This window comes from Pygocentrus nattereri, chromosome 16 (genome assembly GCF_015220715.1).
Source record: "Pygocentrus nattereri isolate fPygNat1 chromosome 16, fPygNat1.pri, whole genome shotgun sequence".
NCBI classification, from domain to species: domain Eukaryota; kingdom Metazoa; phylum Chordata; class Actinopteri; order Characiformes; family Serrasalmidae; genus Pygocentrus; species Pygocentrus nattereri.
This window is the reverse complement of record NC_051226.1, coordinates 36,722,950-36,745,438: the sequence shown is the minus strand read 5'-3', so window position 1 is coordinate 36,745,438 and position 22,489 is coordinate 36,722,950. Positions and strand designations below refer to the sequence as shown.

The 22,489-nt window shown below is 45.9% G+C and overlaps 1 protein-coding gene across 5 annotated transcripts in view; it reads left to right on the top strand.

Moving 5' to 3' along the window:
• camsap1a (calmodulin regulated spectrin-associated protein 1a) overlaps window positions 1–21,834 on the top strand; it is a 53,735-nt gene extending 31,901 nt beyond the window's left edge. For 3 of the 5 annotated variants that reach the window (XM_017685488.2, XM_017685486.2, XM_017685487.2), the window contains 14 exons: window positions 26–167; window positions 262–401; window positions 2,346–2,442; window positions 2,768–2,939; window positions 3,811–3,902; window positions 4,470–4,554; window positions 9,471–10,229; window positions 11,943–13,248; window positions 14,042–14,178; window positions 15,607–15,794; window positions 16,117–16,213; window positions 16,360–16,475; window positions 18,308–18,426; window positions 19,731–21,834. In XM_017685488.2, the coding sequence (XP_017540977.1) occupies window positions 26–167; window positions 262–401; window positions 2,346–2,442; window positions 2,768–2,939; window positions 3,811–3,902; window positions 4,470–4,554; window positions 9,471–10,229; window positions 11,943–13,248; window positions 14,042–14,178; window positions 15,607–15,794; window positions 16,117–16,213; window positions 16,360–16,475; window positions 18,308–18,426; window positions 19,731–20,021 (3,741 nt within the window). In that variant the 3' untranslated portion in view covers window positions 20,022–21,834. The remainder of the gene's footprint in view (window positions 1–25; window positions 168–261; window positions 402–2,345; window positions 2,443–2,767; window positions 2,940–3,810; window positions 3,903–4,469; window positions 4,555–9,470; window positions 10,230–11,942; window positions 13,249–14,041; window positions 14,179–15,606; window positions 15,795–16,116; window positions 16,214–16,359; window positions 16,476–18,307; window positions 18,427–19,730) is intronic. The other 2 variants (XM_017685489.2, XM_037546026.1) reach the window with 2 other exon arrangements.
• The last annotated feature ends 655 nt before the right edge of the window (window positions 21,835–22,489 follow it).

Genomic DNA, 22,489 nt, shown 5'->3' with positions numbered 1-22,489 from the left:
GCACACTCTCTCTGCACACTCTCAGGTACGTTACCGTAGAGACCACTTGTCCGGTCGGTGTCTCCCTCACATGCCGCTGGTGGAGGACCTGATGAAGGATATATGTGATGGCGCCGCCCTGCTGACGGTCATTCATTACTACTGCCCTGATTTCATGAGGCTGGAAGGTAGACACATATTCACACATTCAGAGATGAAGGGCTGAATTAGCTTTGTGCTATGGAAGAAATCTTTAACCAAGCTTGTTTTCTTCTTTTTCAGATATCTGTCTGAAAGAGGTCCTGTCCATCTCTGACAGCGTGTATAATATTCAGCTACTGAGGGAGTTTTCCAACGAGTACCTGGACAGGTGTTTGTACCTGCGACCTGAGGACCTGCTGTATGCTCCCCCTGTGTTAAAGGTGACCTCACACATACGCCTACATTTATCTCATGTCTGGGCAGCAATATGTCCCATATGATGTACAGGTATGTAGTCACTGTTGCAACAAAACCTCACGTCTTCCAAAAGAAGAAGAAAACAGAAGAGAAAAAGCTTTGAATGGAAGTTAATGGAGCAATTTCTTTTCCCAAGTATTTTTGAAGCAGTTCTGTTGATCGTGAAATTTTGACGCAATGCAAAGAGCAACTGGCATTTTGAAATTCCTGAAGACAAAATGTTTGTTTTTACAAGATTTTGTTCCAACAGTGATGGTCTGTGAGTATCTGTATGTAATAATTTGTCTCTTATATCTCAGGTGTGTCGTATAGAAGTATCTATATGTAGGGCTGAACGATTTGGAGAAAATATCCAATTTTCCAAAAAAATCCATTTTTCTGACCAGTATTGCAATTATAATTAAATTCACTGAATTTCATGAAATTAAACTCCAGGACTTTTTTCAGGCGTGAGTGGCATGAAATCTGTCTTATTAGGCTACATTTCCCCACTTAAACTATCCTTTATGGACAGAACAGGACAAACACTCATCAACCAGTGGGACATTTCAGAGAGAAGTCACTTTCAGGAGAAAGTGTCGGGTTGGCTGTTTTTACCAGCTGGAAAAGCACAGCTGCAGTTTTTGTAATGGTCATAATTTAAGAAAGAAAATTTTATTTTATCTGTCTGGTGACGAACGCTCGGCTATCCCGTTACAAATACTAAACAAGTGGCCAAAAACAGCGATGAACTGTTTAGTTTCTCAACAACGTCAACTTAGTACGAACAGCAAACAGTCAGTGATGGATCACACCGCCTCACTGCCATCAGTCCGACCACATACATGTCGGAGCTTATCACAGTATTCAGACACCAGCTAGCAGACGTCTGGATTTCTCTATTCTATTGTAGTAATCATGATAATTATCGTTATCGTTTTATCGTCCAGCCCTATGAAGCTCATAACTAAAACTGAAGCTCTTGTGATTTGAAAATTGCACTCTGTTACTTGGCAACTTCAGTATGAATATAAGGAATCATTCAGCCTTTTCTGTATGTAAATATAATTTGCTTCATATGTGTCATACATATGTATCCATATTTACTGGAATCAGCTAATAACTATAGTTAACGCTGGCTGTCCTCAAGGAGAGGTTTGAAAATGATTAAATGAACACATTCGCATGCATAAAATCGCTGCTTGTGTTTTTAAAAAAAATATATTTATTTATACGATTTTCATATTATATGCTTCCATAATATTAACAATGATTCAGCATTTTTAAAGATAAAAAGAAAGAAAAAAAAAATAAAATAAAATAACACACAATAAAAAGCAAGGGGCACAGTACAGTAGGCTCACAAACATCCACAGAATCAACTGAGCAGTGGTAATAAATAAGCTAAATAAAGCAGCTACGGTGAAACACCTAGTGGTTATGCGCATTGGCTAAGTGTTCCATATTTTACAAAACGTTTCCAAACTACCAGACAACACATATCTGAGCCTCTCAACATGCAGCACATTTACTACTTCTGTCAGCCACATTTTAAACGTAGGTGGGATGGACGACTTCCACAGCCTTAAAATGATCTTCTTAGCAACTATCACACCATATGTTATAGCAGATTGTATACAGTTATCAAAGTTGTGAAATGCCATGGAAAAACCAAAACAAAGCCATTTCAGGGTCAGGAGACAACCTTAGACCATGTACCTCCTGTCTGTGTTTTACAAATAAACACTCACTGCCTGGATTTTTTCTTTTCTCACATGCTGAAAACTTTCACGCAGTACTGCACGTCTACCTGTATAACATTAATACTAATAATACTAATAATACTAATAATAAAGTATCTCATCTGTATTGTGTATATGTAAGTGCCATTGTGTTGGCAGAGCCCTAATGTCAGTTGTTTTGTTTAGCACAACGTGATGGTGTTCATAGCCGAGCTGTTCTGGTGGTTTGAGGTGGTGAGGCCGGACTTTGTGAAGCCCAGAGATCCACAGGAGATCAAAGAAGGTGAGAAGCCCGTCATTCCCAGACAACAATAACAACTGCTTAGTGCAAGAATTGTTGGTAACACTTGATAACACAACTTAATCAATATCTGAAAATCATTTAAAATTACTGTAAATATTTACATATTCATCAATAAATGGCACCATTTGATTTATTGCCAATTTACATGTACTTATTACTAATAATAAATTATTTTGACTTGTAGAAACCTAATTATAGGTTTGTGTGTGTGTGTGTGTGTGTGTGTGTGTGTGTGTGTGTGTGTGTATGCTTGATTGCTTGTTGATAATGAATTGATGGATGTTTCTTTCGGCTAATCGTGCAGCCAGAGCCTCAGTGCAGGCGAAGAGTTCCCGCCCCCTTGTGCCCATTTCAAACGCCACAAAGCGCAGCTTCCTAAGCACCTCCCCCTCCGTTGACTCCATGGTATCAGGCTCTGCCCATGACACCTGTATCAGGTATTACCTGCACCCAGAGGAGTCTGCGTCTACGTCTGTGTAAGTCTGTCTCTTGTCTAGTGAGTGTTGCGTGAATGTGGTTATAGATGTGTGTGTTACACTGACTGGCCACTTCATTAAGTACCTCGATGTTTCTGCACTCTGTCAATTTTATCAGCTCCACTTACTGTATAGGTGAACTTTGTAGACCCACAATTACACTCCAGCAGCACTGCTGTGTCTGATCCACTCGTACCAGCGCAACACACACTAACACACCACCACCACGTCAGGTTTACTGTAGTGCTGAGAATGACCAACCACCCAAATAATAGACTCTCACAGAGCAGGTATGGGGGTCCTGACCACTGAAGAACAGGGTAACAGAGTATCAGAGAAACAGATGGACTACAGTCTGTAACTGTAGAACTACAGAGTGCAGCTATACAGTAAGTGGAGCTGATAAGATGGACAATGAGCGTAGAAACAGGGTGGTGTATTTACTTATGTGGCTGGTGTATAGTTATATATACACCGACCAGGCATAACATTCTGACCACCTCCTTGTTTCTACTCTTACTGTCCATCTTATCAGCTCCACTTACTGTATAGCTGCACTCTGTAGTTCTACAGTTACAGACTGTAGTCCATCTGTTTCTCTGATACTCTGTTACCCTGTTCTACAGTGGTCAGGACCCCCATGGACCCTCACAGAGCAGGTACTATTTGGGTGGTGGATCATTCTCAGCACTGATGTGATGGTGTGTTAGTGTGTGTTGTGCTGGTCTGAGTGGATCAGACACAGCAGTGCTGCTGGAGTTGTTCATCAGACATTTACATTTAAAGGGGATAAATCTGGGGTTGTTGTTGTTACTTTGATGAATATAAATGTTTGATAAATTTGTTAAAATATACATTCTTGATCTTGCAGCACCAAAGTAAGCCCCTCCCACAGCCCCTCCCACCCACTTCTCCCACTGAGACAAAGACAACAGAAGCCCGTCCAGGGGGAGGAGACGGCAGGTAACTGCTAGAACATTTACCATGTTGAAAATGAAACAAGAAAAGCTTACAAAAAGTTTAAAAAGAGGTTATTTATGATTCTTCTTGGGAAGTTTACCAGTTAAGTTTAAGTTTGCTGTGACTGGCAACATCTACACCCCTCCTTAACATCTTTTGAATAATATTTAATGTTTTAATTAGGTTCCATTCCTTTCTGTCAAATAGTTGATTTGAGAACTGCATTTAAGCATTTACTAGTACTGGGAGACGGTAATGTCCCAATGCAGAGCTACACATAGAACTGCTTTGGTTTTAATGTTCATTTTTCCTCATGATTAACATGCTTTAGGCTATACTTGGGCAACAGCTCAACTCAGGTTAGTTTACCTGACTGGATTAGGCATACTCAAATAGCCTCACTTTTCTGTAAATGTCATTCGCCTCAGAATTAAAAAGGTGTTATGATTTCAAGAAAATAATGTGTCTTAGATGAGTGTAGAAATGATTTTTTTCTGCTTGGCTGCATTCAACATTAGAGCGAAATGTCAGTACAGGTTTGGCCTGATGAATCATTCTATGTGACTGTAGAGTTCAGGAACAGGTCCAGCTCTCTCTCTCGAATGGACGGACACAGTCCTGGATCGCGACTGGCCTGGATGGAGAGAAGACAAAGGTGAGCGTCATAGTCATAGTGGGCAGGACATTTACTTCTCACCCATAGACAAATGCAAAGCTTACTTATCAATGGGCCCACACACTCTCACTGGCTACCCTATTAGCTCTACTGCCTTATAGGGCCACTGCATACAGTTATGTCCAGAGTTTGGGCGCTCCTGGCCAAATTACATATTTTGTTGATTTTCGAAAGTGAAAAGAAAAATCACAACCAAGATGTACATTCAAGGATGTACCAAAAAACTCTGATAGAACTGCTTGTATGTTGGCCAGAAAGGCAAAGTGAAACCCCCATATCACAATAAAGAACCTGCAGAAAGCTTAAGCTAGCAGAGGAAAGGTGGTGCACTGTTCTACTGTGCAGCATTGCTTGCACAAATATGATCTGCTTGGAAGAGTCTTCAGGAGAAAACCCTGATTGAGATCTCATCACAAATATTTGCAAAACCTAGATTAGTCCACATACTCAACTGGTGTTTTGGGGGGACTTTTTAGTGATGATAACTTCCATCCATGGTCTAACAGTCTTGTCATTCATTGGTCAGTGTCGACGAGCGTATCAATGCCCCCTATTTTGAGCTGCGCCTTCACAGTGCAATAGTTTGTTAAAAAAAATAAAATAAATAAAATTACTTCATCTCACATTATCTCACCCTAAGGCCCATTTCACACCAGATGCGACACGCGCACATGTTAGTCCGGAACCTTTCCGAGGAGCTTATTACACATAATAACTGTTGATGACATTGAAGCGGGTTGTGAAGTAAGGAGGCTCAAGTTAATGGAGAATTCCGCGGAGGGAAAACTTTAATTTAACGAGACAAATACGAAACTCACAACTCGCTTCCAAAACAACAACTCAACTAAAACCAACTAGTGCCTCCCCCCTCAAGTCTATTAAAGGGCTAGACCCCGTTGAGTGACTTAAAGCCTGTCCGTTGCGGATTCGCTCCAGTTGCGAGTAGTAGCCCCTACACACGTCCCCCCAGAATCCGCGAAAACGGACATGTCCAACCGGCGAGGGGGCCGAACCAGACGTCCAGAACGGCTCGTCACACCCGGAGCCGGGGAAGGAGAAAAGGCCCCATGGGGTGTGCCGGGACAGTGCCTGAGGGACCGCCACGCTTCGTGGGCCGCCCAGTCTCCACAGTGCTGCCAGGTGCCAGTTGGGCCGGCTTCAGGCGGTCTACCGAAACGCTCACAGGAACGGCGCCAAACTCAACCTTGAAGTACTTATCCCCAGGAGTCAACACTCGGAAAGGACCATCGTAGACTGGGCGGAGGGGGCTCCAGTGCACGTCGTGCCGGATGAACACAAACTCGGCTGCTTGCAAAGAAGGCGGAAAGCGTGACTCCGGCAGGCCATGTTGGGAGGTGGGCACCGGGGCAAAAGCGCTGGAGAACTCACGAAGGGCCTGTCGCTGGTGGCTGGCAGACCACGGGGCAGTAGAACTTGGGAGGAAATCCCCGGGAACCCGTAGCACCTGGCCATAAACAAGTTCACCCGAAGAGGCTTGGAGGTCATCCTTGGGGGCCGAACGGAGGCCGAGCATGACCCAGGGATCGGCCCAACCGTCATCCTGGAGACTGGCCCGGAGTGCGGCCTTCATAGAGCGGTGGAAACGCTCACACCTTGGTGTGTTGGCCTGGGGATGGTAGGAAGTAGTATGGTGAAGATGCACTCCAAGACCCGCAGCCATGCTGGTCCAGAGGGCTGAAGTGAACTGAGGTCCGCGATCCGAGGAAATGTCTGATGGAACGCCAAACCGCGAGACCCACGTGTCAATGAATGCTCTGGCCACCTCCGAGGACGTTGTGGAAGAAAGCGGCATGGCTTCTGGCCACCTCGTGGTCCTGTCGACGATCGTGAGGAGGTGGGTGAAACCCCGGGATGGTGGCAGCGGACCCACCAGATCCGCATGCACGTGGTCGAAGCGCCGCTCAGGCACAGGGAACAACGCCAGCGGGGCCTTAACATGCTGATGCACTTTGGTGCGTTGGCAGTCCACACAAGCAGCACTCCAGTTGCGAATGTCCTTTTTAAGGCCGTGCCAGACGAATTTGTCTGCCACCAGCCTTTGCGATGCCCTCCTGCTGGGGTGAGAGAGGCCGTGTATGGTGTCAAAAACCGGTCTGCGCCAGCGGGTGGTAACAATAGGCCTGGGGTGGCCCATGGACACGTCACAGAGGAGCGTCACACCAGTATCACTGAAGGGAACATCCGCCAACCGCAAGCCGGTGACCGCAGACCTGTAGGCTTGGACCTCTGGGTCCGACACCTGGTCCGCCGCCATGCGGGAGTAGTCGATGCCGAGGTGTACAGCGTCAACTGCTGCGCGGGAGAGACAGTCAGCCACAGGGTTGTCTTTTCCTGCAACATGCTGAACGTCCGTGGTGAACTCCGAGATGAAGGCCAGCTGACGTTGCTGACGGGAAGACCATGGTTCGGAGGACTTTGCCATGGCAAATGCCAAGGGTTTGTGATCCACAAATGCAACAAATGGACGGCCCTCCAAGAGAAAGCGAAAGTGGCGCACGGCCAAGTACAGGGCGAGCAGCTCACGGTCAAATGTGCTGTATTTACGCTCGGCGGGGCGGAGCAGGCGACTAAACAACGCCAGGGGTTGCCAAGCACCATGGACCCACTGCTCAAGCACCGCGCCAACTGCATAGTCAGATGCGTCTGTGGTGATAGCAATGGGTGCATCAGGTGAGGGGTGCGCCAACATAGTTGCATCTGCCAGCGCACGTTTAGCCGCATTGAAAGCCAGGAGCCGCTCGTTAGTCCAGTCTACTGCGTGTTTAGCTGCTTTGCCTTTGAGGGCTTCATATAGAGGGTGCATGAGACTGGCCGCGTGTGGGATGAAACGGTGATAGAAGTTCACCATGCCTAGAAACTCCTGCAGAGCTCTAACTGTCAAAGGGCGGGCGAAACGCGGCGACACTGGTGACGCGGTGACCGAGGAAATCGATGACCTGAAGCCCGAACCGGCACTTCGACGGGTTGATGATCAAGCCGTGCTGATTGAGGCGCTCAAATAGGAGACTGAGGTGGTGCAGGTGTTCCGACCTGGAGGTGCTGGCAACTAGAATGTCATCCAGATAAACAAAGAGGAACGGCAGGTCATGCAGGACACGGTCCATGAGGCGCTGGAACGTCTTAGCGGCATTCTTGAGGCCAAATGGCATGCGGAGGAATTCAAACAGGCCCAATGGAGTGATCGCCGTCTTCGGGATGTCCGCGGGATGCACGGGGACTTGATGGTAGCCACGAACTAAGTCCACCTTGGAAAAGATGACTTTCCCAGCCAGACAGGCAGAAAAATCCTGCACATAAGGAATGGGATAGCGATCCGGAGTGGTGGCGTCATTGAGTCGGCGGTAATAACCACATGGGCGCCAGCCTCCGCCCGGTTTCCAGACAATGTGCAGTGGAGAAGCCCAGGGGCTGTTGGACCTTCGCACGATGCCTAGGCGTTCCAATGTTTCAAACTCAGCCTTTGCGACCGTGAGTTTGGCGGGATCCAGGCGCCTAGCGCGAGCGTGGACCGGCGGACCCGAAGTGGCGATGTGATGTTCGACTCCATGCTTGCTGCCATCTGAGGAGAACGTGGGGTCTGTCAGGCCCAGAAACTCCATGAGGAGGAAGCGCGAGAAGTCGTCGGACACAAAAAACGCACCCGACAGCTTGGAGGAGCCGAAACGGCTGAGCGAGCATGGTAAGGAGCTGAACGTCTCCGGGTTGACAAGGCGTCTGTTCTTAACATCAACCAGCAGGCTGTTGGCACACAGCCCTACAACATAAAGGGATCATCAATAAAATCTTGACTAGCTGCTGTGACTGTAACTGGCTTTCTCACCAGGTGATGCTCTCTTCAGCTCTATATGAAGAGGATGAGATGCCTGTGTGTTCACAGCATCAATCTGCTGAGGGGATTTCAGTCAACCTATCAAAGAGTTAAAAATAGATGTATTGATTTTTTTATTAGCCTAGATCATATAATATACCATAGATGTTGCATTTCTTCACTGTTTCTGCATAGAAACTACTAGCACGCCGCACGACACACGTCAGAAATAGACCTAAAGTACGGACCAGTGTGAAAGGCTACATTGATTTAAAATAGGATTATACAGCAGTTAGTTTTGGCCATGCAAGCTGATTGGTTGAGAAGCATTCTAACTGCTGTCATTTCACCATAGCATAACTCCACTGAGATGGCGTTGCTAAGCAACGACTTTGACAGCTGTAGGAGCCGCTCAAACCATTTGAACGTTTTCACTTCTTACTTTTAAGATCACATTTGACTGACAGCCGATTTGGTCAGACTCTGAAGATGAGATGACACTAAATTCCCAAACTGTCAGTCGGTCTGTGAGGAGCTGGAGAACGAACTGCCGGTTGAGCAGCGAGTGGGCGGAGCTCGTTACTGTCACATAGCAACAAGCTGCTCGTTAAGGAGCTATAATTTGGAGGAAGGAACTGAACATTAAAACATATTAAACTATTGCTTAAGTGTGTTGTATGCGGCACTGTGCGATGTGGCATGGTTACTACGTCTGGTGTGAAATGGTCTGCAAAAAAAGTCTACATTTCCACCCACATTTAGCCCAAAATTTACCATAATTATCACTAGACATTGCCGTTACAAGTTCCTGTCTGGCCCCATAAGACTACATCTAGTTATTTGGAACCAGATGTTCTCTGTAGATGTAAACATTGAACTCTTTGGCCACAATGACCAAAGGTATGTTTATAGGAAAAAGAGCAGGAAAAAGCACCTTGCTAACTGTTAATTGCAGGGGTAACATGCTTTGGGGTTGCGTGGCAGCCAGTGGAACAGGAAGCATCACACTGGTAGATGGAAGAATGGACTCCATTGCACTTCATCTTTCCCTCTCCCTCTCTCTCAGACCTCTATCTCAGATGGAGATGGAATGGGAGCGCCTTTGTGGTGACAACATAAGCTTGGCCCGGTCCATCAGCAAAGACAGTTTAGCCTCCAACGTCGTCTCCATCACCCCCCGCCACCACATCAACGGCCAGCCACTTCCTCACACGGCTTGTAGCCATGATTTTGAGGACCAAGAAGAGGAGCTTGTGGCTGTCATAAGCTCTGGGGGCGTAGCCACCTTCCGAGAGTCCCGGCCCGAGAGCTTTTTCCTAGAGCCACTGCAGCCGGCCGTTCTGAGGCCGAACAAAGAGAAATCTGTGGTGGTCAGTAAACGGGACGAGAGCGGAGAGGGGCGGGGCCAGAGACGGAGGGCCGTTCACACACCCACAGAGCACACAGCAATCAACCAAACCTTTACAACCGTCAGCACTGTGGAACCGGAAGGCTCGCCGCAGTCCGGCGGCTTCTTCCTGCACGGCAAATCCGAGTGCGTGAGAAGCAGCCCAGTCGGCGTCTGGGTAGGCGGAGTCTCAGACTCTGAGTTTGAAGAAGAAGAGGAAGAAGCTGAAGATGATGACGTGGAAGAGCGGGACATCGCCAAGGCTCACATTAGGAAGCTCCTGGGCCATGGGCAGGAAGAGGAGGAGTCGGCGAAACTGCGGGAGGAAGTGCGAGGGCGGGAGCGTGAGGATAAAGAGGGAGCCAGTGGCCGCTCCAGCCCGTGTCCCAGCACGCTCTCGCAGGCCAGCAGCACGTCCACCGGCGCTGGACATACAAGGTAGATATTTCAGTTCTTTTTTTCTCCAGAGTCTCAGTCAAGCCCTTTAATATTGCTTATTGGCAGATACAGAGACTGATTTTTATATATATATATATATGTGTGTGTGTGTGTGTGTGTGTGTGTGCGCGTGTGTGTGTGTGTGTGTGTGTGTGTGTGTGGTGTACTTCACAATGAGGTATTGGACTACTGTTTTGAAAATGGGCTAAAACAATTATTAGACATTATTAATAATTTTAGAAATACACTTAAAAAAAAAAGTCAACAAACAGTTCCATTGTCGATTTTACGTTTACATTTACATTTACAAGTGACGTCCAGCCTACAGCGAATTAAGCCCTTAGCCTGAAGAGGGCAGCAATTCACGTATAGTGTCATACCTCTGTGAGGAGATAGCGAAAGAAAAAGAACAATTATGGAGGTAAAACCGAAGTAAAGTCTGAGTATCTTCTTAAAATGATGGAGAAAACAGTCTCAACATATGCAAGCCTGAGCTTAGCCCAACGTTGCTTTCGACAACCAGAATGCAAGTCATGCTGGTGTGGATTCTGAAGCAGTCAGTGCACGATAGACGATAGCTTTAACATCCTGCCATTGTTCTGATAAACCGGACTCCTCTGCTTAGGTTATATTCTGACTGCAGACAGACTGGGTTTCTCAAATCAGATTTTTGGATTCGACTGTCTGAGCTGTTATTTGCAAGAGATCAGATGGGATTTGTGTGTCCAGCCATCAGCAGTCTATCTGCATTGGCTGTGTTAACGATGTAGGCGTCCACAACTACATAGTTATGTGAATTTCAAACATGGATGCAGGAGAGATGGAGGTGCATCATCTCACCCTCCAAACTCTTCAGAATTCTCTGGCATGAGCATGAATCTCTGGCGCTCCTCTCAAATCCCAGACTGGGATCCATCTGTAAAAATCCCATTGAAATCGCATTTCAAATCACCACCAAATTTCATGTGGTTTCTTGCTGTCTATCTGGATACAATCTGGATATGCCAAAAATTATATTTGGGCTGGAAGTCTGAACATAGTCTCATTTTTTGCCTGGAGTTAATTTATCTTTAGCTTTTTGTGAACAGAACTTAAGTTGATCAGAACTATTGTTACATCTCCAAGCACAGGCTTGGGAACCTGTGCTGTAGACATTTCAATTGCTTTATTAACTTCTGAAAACATGCTTCATTGTGGCAAGTTTTGGTTGAACCTGGCGTAAATGGAGCATAATGAGGAAAGGATTGAAATTGGTTTATTAAAGCTGATTCTAACCCATTAAAAATATGCCAAGATCATCTGCAAATGCCGTTCCTTCAGATCAGATTCAGACATTCCCGATTCCAAACAAAGCTGTTCTACTCAAGCAGGGGTGTCCAGTCTTATCCGCAAAGGACCAGTGTGGCTTCAGGTTTTCATTACAAACAAGGCCAGGTAGCCCATCTGACTCTACTTGGTCTCAGTCCTTAAACATTTTATTAGTAGAATGAAGTGTGTTGAGATGAAAACCTGCTGCCACACCGGCGGATAAAACTGAACACCTCTGTGCTAAAGCTTTTGATGATTGTCAACGAACAAAAGCAGAAAAAACACAGCAGAGCAGACTCCAGGATAATATAGTGACCCGTTTCTGTCATTTGCTCAGAGTTTCAATGGAGGTTGTTTTGTAGATTCATTGCAAGCCACTATTGCACTGTTTTTAAACTGTTACAGACAGTCCAGTCCGTGTCGGAGCACGTTCTCGCAGGCCAGCAGTGCGTCCAGCCGCATGACCAGCTTTGCAGAGCGGCGGCTGCACCGCGCAGTGACACCTGATGGCTTTTACAGTGGCTGCAGCTCGCAGACCTCCACTCCGGATGGGTCAGAGAGCGCCCCCTTCCCACCGCAGGCGGGGGACAGGGCTAGCCCCAGCCCCGGGGCACGAGGGGGTGTGGCTTCAGAACTTATCCACCTGCGCATGCAGCTGGAGGAGAAGCGGCGAGCTATTGAGACGCAGAAGAAGAAGATGGAGAGGCTGTCGGCACGGCAACGGCTAAAACTGGGCAAAGCAGCCTTCCTGCATGTGGTCAAGAAGGGGCGGGGTGACACGCTACCACGTCCTGTGAAGCAGGAAGTCCTGAAAGAGAAGGAAACAGAAAAGGAGATGGCAAAGGATGACTCTTATGTTGAGGCACTGAAGGCCAAGGCCAAGGCCAAGGAGACGGAGCCCAGCCCAGACAAAGAGTCCCGGCAATTGGCGGAGATTTCTGCAGCACCCCCTGCTACCCTGGAGGTAGATAACCGTGTGAGTGAAGGTGAGGCATGGGAGGAAGGAGGGGGGGAATTGGACTTGAGTGAATGTAACCGCTCCATCGAGCTGTTAAACGAGGCGATTGGATCCATCCAGCAGCAGATGATGCAGCTGTCTGTCCAGCAGGACCTGCTCATGAGGCAGACGGCGCTGTCGCCCACGCAGGAGAAACCCCAGTCCCCCAGTGAACCAAACGAGCCTAAGCTCCGCCCCTCCGTGCAGTTTGTGGAGATCTCCACAGCAACCCGACGACCTCCCAAGCTTAGCTCAGGCCGTACTCCTCGGACCAAACCTGCCGAGCTCAAGCTGAGTAAGGGCTCAAAGGTCAACACAGGCGACCCCAGACCCTCACCGGTCAGCAGGACACCTCGAGCAGAAAATGAGGAAGATGGTGTGTCTAAAGACGTGGGGGACAAAGCGAATGGACGCAGCTTGGCCCGAAGCTTGGCTCGAAATGCCACGTTCCGCCTTCATGATGCCGCTAACCGAAGAACAGATGGTCCGGAATCACCAAAAGCAGAACCGCCTACAGTAGAGCCATCGCAGGCAGAACCGGGCCGTGAGAGGAGCGGGTCTGGAGGCTCAGGGAAAGAAAATGTTCCGGTTCCATGTGAGGAAAACCGGACTAAAGGGCAGCTGATCGAGGTGGACCTGTCTGACTTGACCAACCCAGAGTCCAGTGCAGAACCAGAGGGTGAGCAGAAATCAGGACTGGGATTCTTCTTTAAGGTAACACAGCCTGTACATGTTTTTAACATCACTTTATATATTAGAAGCTCCTACTTTATACTTAACTCGCTGTCTAGCTTATGGACCTTGTATAGGTGCATTGTAGCCCATTTCATCCCCAGTTTGTCACTGGTCAGTCTTTGAGCACAAGAATGTTGACCAGATATTAGTAGGGTGGTTGAGCTTTCTTGCATCCCGATTCAGGTGGTGCTGTTGCACTGGTTAGTCAGTGTTGTTGCTAGGAGTGGACTACCAAGAGTGTCTCTGTGGTCAGAAACTAACCAATGATGAAGGGCTACAGGATAGAAAGTAGAGAAGACATGAGCAAGTACTGCTTAAATGTATAATGGCATGCGATGTGTGGATGAATGATTAGTAAAGTGGGTTGTACTTTGGACCCCTTCCCCGAGCGGATGAATCTGATTGAAAGAGTATTCAAAGAGAACACATTCAGAACTGGACAGATGTGTTTTCTGAAGTTGTGAATGAATTATCTGCTATTATCATCATATCTTCATCAGTGTGATATTGATTTTGAGATCATGTGAAACCTAAACATCTAGCCGGACCTTCTTTTTCACTCTGTATGTGTGACGTTACTATGCAGGAGCACAACGTGGTGTGAAAAACTTTTAAACTTTGGGCTTTGCAGTGCGACTTGCAGATAGTTCCACCATATTATTGTCTCTCTTTAATCTCCTGACTCAGTAATGCCACTTCTTTCAACTGCAGCTTTAAAACAGATTTTTTAGATTAAAAGTTTGTTTAAATCCTGGATTGTGTGTGTGTGTAGGATGATCAGAAGGCGGCAGATGAGCTAGCTAAGAAGCGAGCTGCATTTCTGCTGAAGCAGCAGAAGAAGGCCGAGGAGGCACGGCTTCGTAAACAGCAGCTGGAGGCGGAGTCAGAGCTGAAGCGAGACGAAGCCAGGTAATACCAGCAAAACTGGTTTGTATGGCTGTTGTATGAACAAACTCATTGCTTTGTCTTTCAAAGTTGATTCTAATTTAGGTTAAATGTAAACAGCGTTATAGAGGGTGTGGCTTGGATGTAGAAGCAATGGCTAAATAGAAATAAAGTTTTGAATAGAGATGCATCGATGTGAAAACTGTGAACTGATCTCCAATATTATTCTTGTAGACATCTGCCGATGTTAATACATAAGCATTAGTAAAACATTGAAATCAGGATAAGATTTGCCTGGATTAGCTGTACAGAGAAATGTAACATTTATTTCTGTAAGGTTACAAATGCAGTAACATGAATAAAATGCAGTTTTTTATCGCAGTAACCCAGCGTTACTGAAACATTCTGCCTTTGTTTAGTACAATGAAGGCGCTGTATGGCCAAAAATATGTAAACACTTCTTTTAATTATTGAGTTCAGTGAATGTTTCACATTCACTGCTAACAATTGTGTAAAATTGAGCACATAGCAGTTTCCACAAACAAACACACCACATTGAAGAGCTCAGTGACCATAAACATGGCACTGTCATAGGATGCCTCTTTTGCCGCATGTCAATTTGTGAAATTACTCAACTGTACGTAGGGAGCTTCATGAAATGGGTATCCATGGCTGAGCAGCTGCACGCAAGCATAAGATCACTATGTGCAATGCCAAGCGTCGACTAGAGGGCTGTAAAGCGCCGCCACTGGACTCTGGAGCAGTAGAAATGTATTCTCTGGAGTGATGAATCACATTTCAGCCTGGCAGTTGGGTTTGGTGGATACCTAGCGGAATGCACAGGGCCAGAGGCTAAGTTTGGTGGAGGAGGGATAATGGGCTGGGGCTGTTTTTCAGGCTCCTTAGTTCCAGTGAAGAGTGATGTTCACTCTTGCTACAGAATACAAGGACATTTTAAACAATTATATGCTTCCAACTTTGTGGCCTCTGCACAAAGAGAGCTCCATAAAGACATGGTTTGATGAGTTTGGGGTTGAGGAACTTCAGTGGCCTGCACAAAGCCCTGACCTCAAGCCCACTGATCACCTTTGGGATGAAATGGAACGTTGAATGTGAGCCAGACCTTCTCATCTGACACAGGTGCCTGATCCTTACAAATGCTCTTTGACCGAATGGGCACATATTCCCACATATCTTATGGAAAGCTTCCCAGAAGAGTAGAGACTGTTGTAGCCATAAAGAGGGCGCATCCTTCTGGCCATATAGTGCATATCATCAAATGCTGGTTTGATTGAGTCTGATGCTGATAATTCTTTATGTATTTTAATGCAATTATCTGCTGATACTGATATGATTCTGTCCTTTTTGTGTATCCTTTGTTTTAACGCACTTTGTATATATATATGTGTGTGTGTGTGTGTGTGTGTGTGTGTGTGTGTGTGTGTGTTTCAGGCGTAAGGCGGAGGAGGAGCGGGTGCGTAAGGAGGAGGAAAAGGCCCGAAGGGAACTGATCAAGCAGGAATACCTGCGCAGGAAACAGCAGGAGTTGCTGGAGGAGCAAGGGGTAGCTAAGCCCCGCCCAAGACACCGGAAGCCCCGCCCCAAATCACTCCACCGCCGAGAATCTGGCAACGCCACGCGTATGAATGCCTAAAGCACAGCATACAAATTATATTCATTAAACACAGGCCTTGATTATTTAACAGCAACAGATATCAAAATATTTTTTTTCAGTATCGATAAAGTGCATTCAAGGTATGTTTGATAAAATAAATCTGTCTCTTAATCTGGTGTTAGAAGAGGTTTTTTTTGTAGCAATAGCTAATTTTGTACACTAAGTGGTGCTGTGCACCTTTTACCCGGTACATGGGGGGGAAGAAGTCTAGCTGTTCACTCACAACAGCTTAAACTAGCTGGACATTGCTGAGTCGTTCCTTTTAGCATCTCTGTCTTTCTCCTCAGCTGTGGGTCTGTGTGCTGCTCCGTCTGGTTCCTCTCTCTCTCTGGCCTCTGCGGCAACTGAAGCGGACAGCATTACGTCTGGGGGAGGCTCGCAGAGGTGTGTTAGAGGAATGAGTGGAGTAGATTCCAGTCATTTGGCTAGGAAGTGGAAGAGTGTGTGAGGAGTGTTCGTTTGTGGTTTTGTACTTTGTGTTTATTTTTCTGGAAGAAGGGAAGCTTATCTGGCCTCTGTGTGTGTGTCAGGGGTGAGTCGGTGGAGTCTTTCCCGATGTTAAGTCGTAATGCCAGCAGGAATGTGGAGAGAGACTGGGATAACGGCTCCACAGCATCTTCTGTCACTTCTGTAGCAGAGTACAATGGTGGGTAACACACACACACACACACACACACACACACATTTAAGGAATAGCTTAGTGGAAAATCTAACTCATGTATGATTAGTTATGTATTTCCAAAATATGATTTTCCACTTTGCCCAAATGTATTTGTTCAGCCAAGTCATGTTTGGTGTCAAAATTTAGCTTTTTAATGAAGCAAGTAGAGTCTGATAAGATGCATTATGTCCTCCTATATAGGAAAATTGTTTGAAACAAAGTAAATGCACTCTTGCTTCCATTTTTTAAAAAGGTGGCTCTGCTTATAAAAGTTAAAATATTTTGTCTTTTGGTATTTTATTTCAGAAAACAGGTCTCAGTGCTGCACTATATTTCCAAAAGTATTCAGTCACACATTCAAATCATCGAATTCAGGTGTTCCAGTCACTTCCATGGCCACAGGTGTATAAAGCCGAGCCCCTAGGCCTGCAGACTGCTTCTACAGACATTAGTGAAAGAATGGGTCGCTCTCAGGAGCTCAGTGAATTCCAGCGTGGTGCCGTGATCGGACGCCACCTGTGCAGCAAGTCCAGTCGTGAAATTTCCTCACTACTAAATATTCCACAGTCCACTGTCAGTGGGATTATAACAAAGTGGAAGCGATTGGGAACGACAGCAACTCAGCCACGAAGTGGTCGGCCACGTAAAATGACAGAGCGGTCAGTGGATGCTGAGGGGCATAGTGCGCAGAGGTCACCAACTTTCTGCAGAGTCCATCACTACAGACCTCCAAACTTCATGTGGCCTTCAGATCAGCTCAAGAACAGCATAGAGAGCTTCATGGAATGGGTTTCCATGGTCGAGCAGCTGCATCCAAGCCTTACATCACCAAGCGCAATGCAAAGCGTGGAATGCAGTGGAGTAAAGCGGCGCCACTGGACTCTAGAGCAGTGGAGACGTGTTCTCTGGAGTGACCAATCACGTTTCTCTGTCTGGCTTTCCTATGGATGAGTCTGGGTTTGGTGGTTGCCAGGAGACGGTACTTGTCTGACTGCATTGTGCCGAGTGTAAAGTTTGGTGGAGGGGGGATCATGGTGTGAGGTTGTTTTTCAGGAGTTGGGCTCGGCCCCTTAATTCCAGTGAAAGGAGCTCTTAAAGCTTCAGCACCAAGAGATTCTGGACAATTTCATACTCCCAAAATTGTGGGAACAGTTTGGGGACGGCCCCTTCCTGCTCCAACATGACTGCACACCAGAGCACAAAGCAGGTCCATAAAGACACGGATGAGCCAGTTTGGTGTGGAAGAACTTGACTGGCCTGCACAGAGTCCTGACCTCAACCCCATAGAACACCTTTGGGATGAATTAGAGCGGAGACTGTGAGCCAGGCCTTCTCGTCCAACATCAGTGTCTTGCGCTTCTGGAAGAACGGTCAAAAATTCCCATAAACACTCCTAACCCTTGTGGAAAGCCTTCCCAGAAGAGTTTAAGCTGTTACAGCTGCAAAGGGTGGGCCAACATCATATTAAACCCTATGGATTAAGAATGGGATCTCACTCAAGTTCATATGCGTGCGAAGGCAGACGAGTGAATACTTTTGGAAATACAGTGTATATCAGAAGTGTGTATGTAGATTATATGTCTTGTTATCCTTCTGGCCAAAGGTCACCCCCTAGGTGGCTGACTGGCTATTAAATCTGTCACTTTTATTTGACCCCTCCCACTATTTTCTGTGTATTTATTGTTTTAGAAAAAAGCCCTTATTGTATTGTGCGTCGCTCTGACCGAAACCTGTTGCTTTAAGTGTTCTATAAATAAATGACTTGACTTGTCCATGCTCTTCTTAAATTCCTTTGCGTGTTCTCTCGTGTGTTTCAGGCCCGAGGTTGTTTAAGGAACCCAGCGCTAAGTCCAATAAGCCGATAATTCAGAACGCCATCGCTCACTGCTGTCTGGCTGGCAAGGTCAATGAAGCGCAGAAGAACGCCATCCTGGAGGTGAGCCCTGTCAGCGCCGATGCTGATTCACACCTACGAACACGGTCCTGTTTCAGGGTCTGCTGAGTCTGCTGTCAGGCAGATGGAACATGGAAGTCAAAGGCGACGTTCTTGATACTAATATTTCATATTTCACAACAAGCATCACAAGGCATGACTGTGTATAGGTAAGAAGAAAAGATTTAAGTGGCTTTGAAAGATGGTTCATTATTGGCAGGATGGCAGGGGACGTTTTGCTGCCATTGTGTGGGTTCACTTGATGGTAGTGGTCTCTCCCAGGTGACCGTGTTCCCGTCCACAGGCCAAGAGGGGTCACTGAATGGTTTAATGGGTATAAAAATGATGTCAATCATATACTATGGCCTTCACAATCGCTGTATCTCAACCTAGTCATACACATATGAGAGATTTTGGGTTTTCGCTTGAGTGTTAAGTAGTGATCTCCAAGAGGTCTGGGTTTCAGAGTCCAGTGCTGACCAGATGACTTGCAAAATTTCGACTGCTGGTTGCTTGTCCAGAATGCATTCGGTGTGTGAATAATTAACAACAGCACTTCTTGATTAGTCAGCAAATTAGTACATACACCCACTTCCACCATCTCATACTAATTTTGGCCTTAAACCAAGTCCACGGGTATTGAAAATTATTGTTGATCTTGATCAAAATGCGAAATCTTTTGCACTAACCCAGCCCTGCTCTCCACCACCATCATGAAACCACCAAATGAGGGAGTATCTTTTGGAAAAACGGTGTTCCATGCCTTCCAGAGTCTATACCAAGGCACAGTGAAGCTGCTCTGGCAGCTTGTGGTGGCCCAGCAACTTAAGACACTTTATTTTGGTTTTTCCTTTAATTTACCATCCATCTGTACTTAAGTATTATGTCAAATGTATAAATACACATCAATAACAAATGTTGACAGAAATAAAGTTCCACATCTCTTTTTGAATAGGAATTTTATTAACATGTAACTTAACTGTGAAGCTCGCCCAACCTTGCAACAGTGGCTACGTAAGAATGCATCTGTTGGTGGAGCATGAGTAGGTGGTTGGTTAGTGTAGTGGGTAACACCTCTGCCTTCTACGCTGTAGACTGGGGTTCAGCCCCCGCCTGGGTAAACACCCTACACTATACCAATAAGAGTCCTTGGGCAAGACTCCTAACACCGCCTTGGCCTGCCTGTGTAAAATGATCAAATTGTGAGATGCTCTGGATAAGAGCGTCAGCCAAATGCCATAAATATAAGTAGGCCAATTGATTTTTTTATTATATAATTTCATTTATTTTTTGTCATTTACCAATAGGAAATTGAGCGCTGTGAGTCCAACCACCTGATGATCCTGTTCCGTGACGGCGGCTGCCAGTTCCGGGCGCTGTACGCCTTCGCTCCGGACACGGAAGAGATCCTGAAGCTGGTCGGCACGGGCCCCCGCGCCATCACCCGCAAGATGATCGACAAGCTTTTCAAATACAGCAGCGACCGCAAGCAGTTCACAGTCATCCCCGCGAAGACCGTGTCCGTCAGCGTGGACGCGATCACCATCCACAACCACCTGTGGCAGGTCAAACGGCCCGGATCCTCCAAGAGGAAGTGACGCCTCGCGCTTCCACCACTCTACTGTCTCCTGTTGTCTGCAGAGTTATGCATTCTTATCGGCTAAAGAACCAGCTTCTCGCACCTCCTCCTGCTCTCCTATTGGCTGCACAGGCGGGTCTAGCTACACCTTTACTGGCTCACCAGCTGCTTCCTTGGCTGGTCTATTGGCTGTTGGACTGTCGGAGTGGGTGTGCTCACCGGACCTGTGTGTGTCCACTCTGAACCAGGCAGAGAAACGAGTAAAAATGTACCGGTCGGCCTGCGGAACCACACTATCACCGGGCTGCCTTGATCTCTGCCTTCGCGATCACGTGACCGATCATGTGACGAGCACATCCGCCGTAGACCCCAGGCGTCACACTGTATGCCCATATATGGGGCTTTGGGCCTTAGTAGTGTTTTTCTCTGGGGGAAAAATGAAAGGTGTTTTATGGACCGTGTTTTGCTGTATGTTTCAGATGTAACTGGACCCCTGAATTAGGAGGTCATTAAGGGGTCGAAATATAAATATGTCTGCATGCATTGACTTTATAAGATTAGCAACTTCACCAAAATACTCCACACAAACCAGCAAGCTTTCGCAAACATGTTTAGCAGTAGCCTGCAGTTTTGCGTGCTGAAGGATATTAGTAGACCGACCTCGTATTTCAGAAGGTCCAGTGCCATTTAAGGGGAAAATATAGGACAATACATGGGGTTTGCACACCACAGTGCATCGATGCTCTGTATTCATTTTTCCCATAGAGAGAACCTGCTTAAACCCAGGCTTCCATATATAGGCGTGACGCACGACTTCGGCGGTCTGCCGGCCACGGAGGGGGTGGGGCGTGTGTTTGATTGACGGAGAGCATTGCTGAGCATTACAGTTAAGATGATGAATGTGTTTTAGAGTTTACCTTCGTTTAGTTTTTGTAAACAGCAGGTTTCTCTGCATGTGGCACTTTTTTTCAGTTGGGAAAGCGGCGGGTTTGTTTTTTCTACTCTAGTGTTATTTCACTTCACTACTGAAGTTGCGCTCACACATGCACACAGACTCTTAACTCCGAGCACTAAAGTGTGTGTGTGTGTGTGTGTTTGTGTGTGTGTTTGTGTGTGTGTTTGTGTGTGTGTTTGTGTGTGTGTGTGTGTGGTCGTTCCATGTTTCTCTACATGCTGCTGTTTTTTTTTCCATGAATGATGCTCACTTTAGCGATGCGCTCTAACCAGCGCTACATGCAAAACTACAAACTGCAAGACGCACATAACAGGGGTGTGTGTGTGTGTGTGTGTGTGTGTGTGTGGTTGGCACGCTTGAATGATGAGGTGAAGACACTGTACTGGCCTTCTTGGTATTCTTAAGTCACATTTTAAAAGCTTTTATCATGGAGCTTCACTGTATTTGTCCTCTTTGTCGTCGTTTTCTTTATTCTGTTTTGCTCTTTACAAAACCTTTCTGGCCATCAGAGCTGGATTCTTTCCCTCCTCTCCCCTTCTCCCTCTCTCTCTCATCACTTTGACCATTGTCTGTTCTTTTCAATGGCTGCTGACAGTATTTAACAATGTGCTTCAGTAATTCCTCGCCGAGGAGCCTGATTGTCATGGAGACACACTGACTGTGTGTGTGTGTGTGTGTGTGTGTGTGTGCGTGTGTGTGTTGTAGTGTTCAGTACAGAATGTATGCTCTCCTGGGATCTCTGTGAGCAGGGCTCTCCGTTGTTAATGTATGGATTGTAAAGACCTTTGCTTTACATTTTTTTTTCTTTAAATATTCTTCCATATATTTATTTTAAAGAGGAACACTGAAAGTTTAATAAATTATTCAAGCAAACTCACATTTATGGTGATTTTCTTAATATATGTTATTTTATCATCCGGCTGCCCCACTTTGAAATTACACAAACTGTAAATTGATAAAGTTTACAGGAAAATAGTTGCTTTTCTGACATGTACTTCAAATACTGACCGCAACACTTCACAAATATGTTTTAATGGGAAAGTCTCATTATTCAAAATGTATTTCAGTTTTTTAATGTTTTGACCCGAGCTTTGCGTTTTAAAACAAGCCACATTTAAACAGATTTTTCACATACTGTTTTACTTCAGAGTAGATCGAGTGTGCAAATGTAATATATAAAAAATAATTCGATATTTTCTATCTTAATACATAAACAAAACTAACTATACAGTTTTATATATATCATATATATAGTCATATATAACGTTGTACTGTAAATTGCTGAAAATGACTTGAGGAAAAGCTCGCTTTATGACACATGGCTGACCTGAACTTCAAATGCTGACCTGTAGGGGGAAGCACTACTTCACCTCGCTTGAAAGGTAATGGCTTTCATGGATTATTTTTTTAAGTATTAATATATTTTTTATTTTAAAAATAATATATTTTTTACAGTTATTGACGCTAGTTCTATAAACGAGTATTTTAAAACAAGTCATATTAAGTTTATTTACCGTGGTGGTGATGGGAAC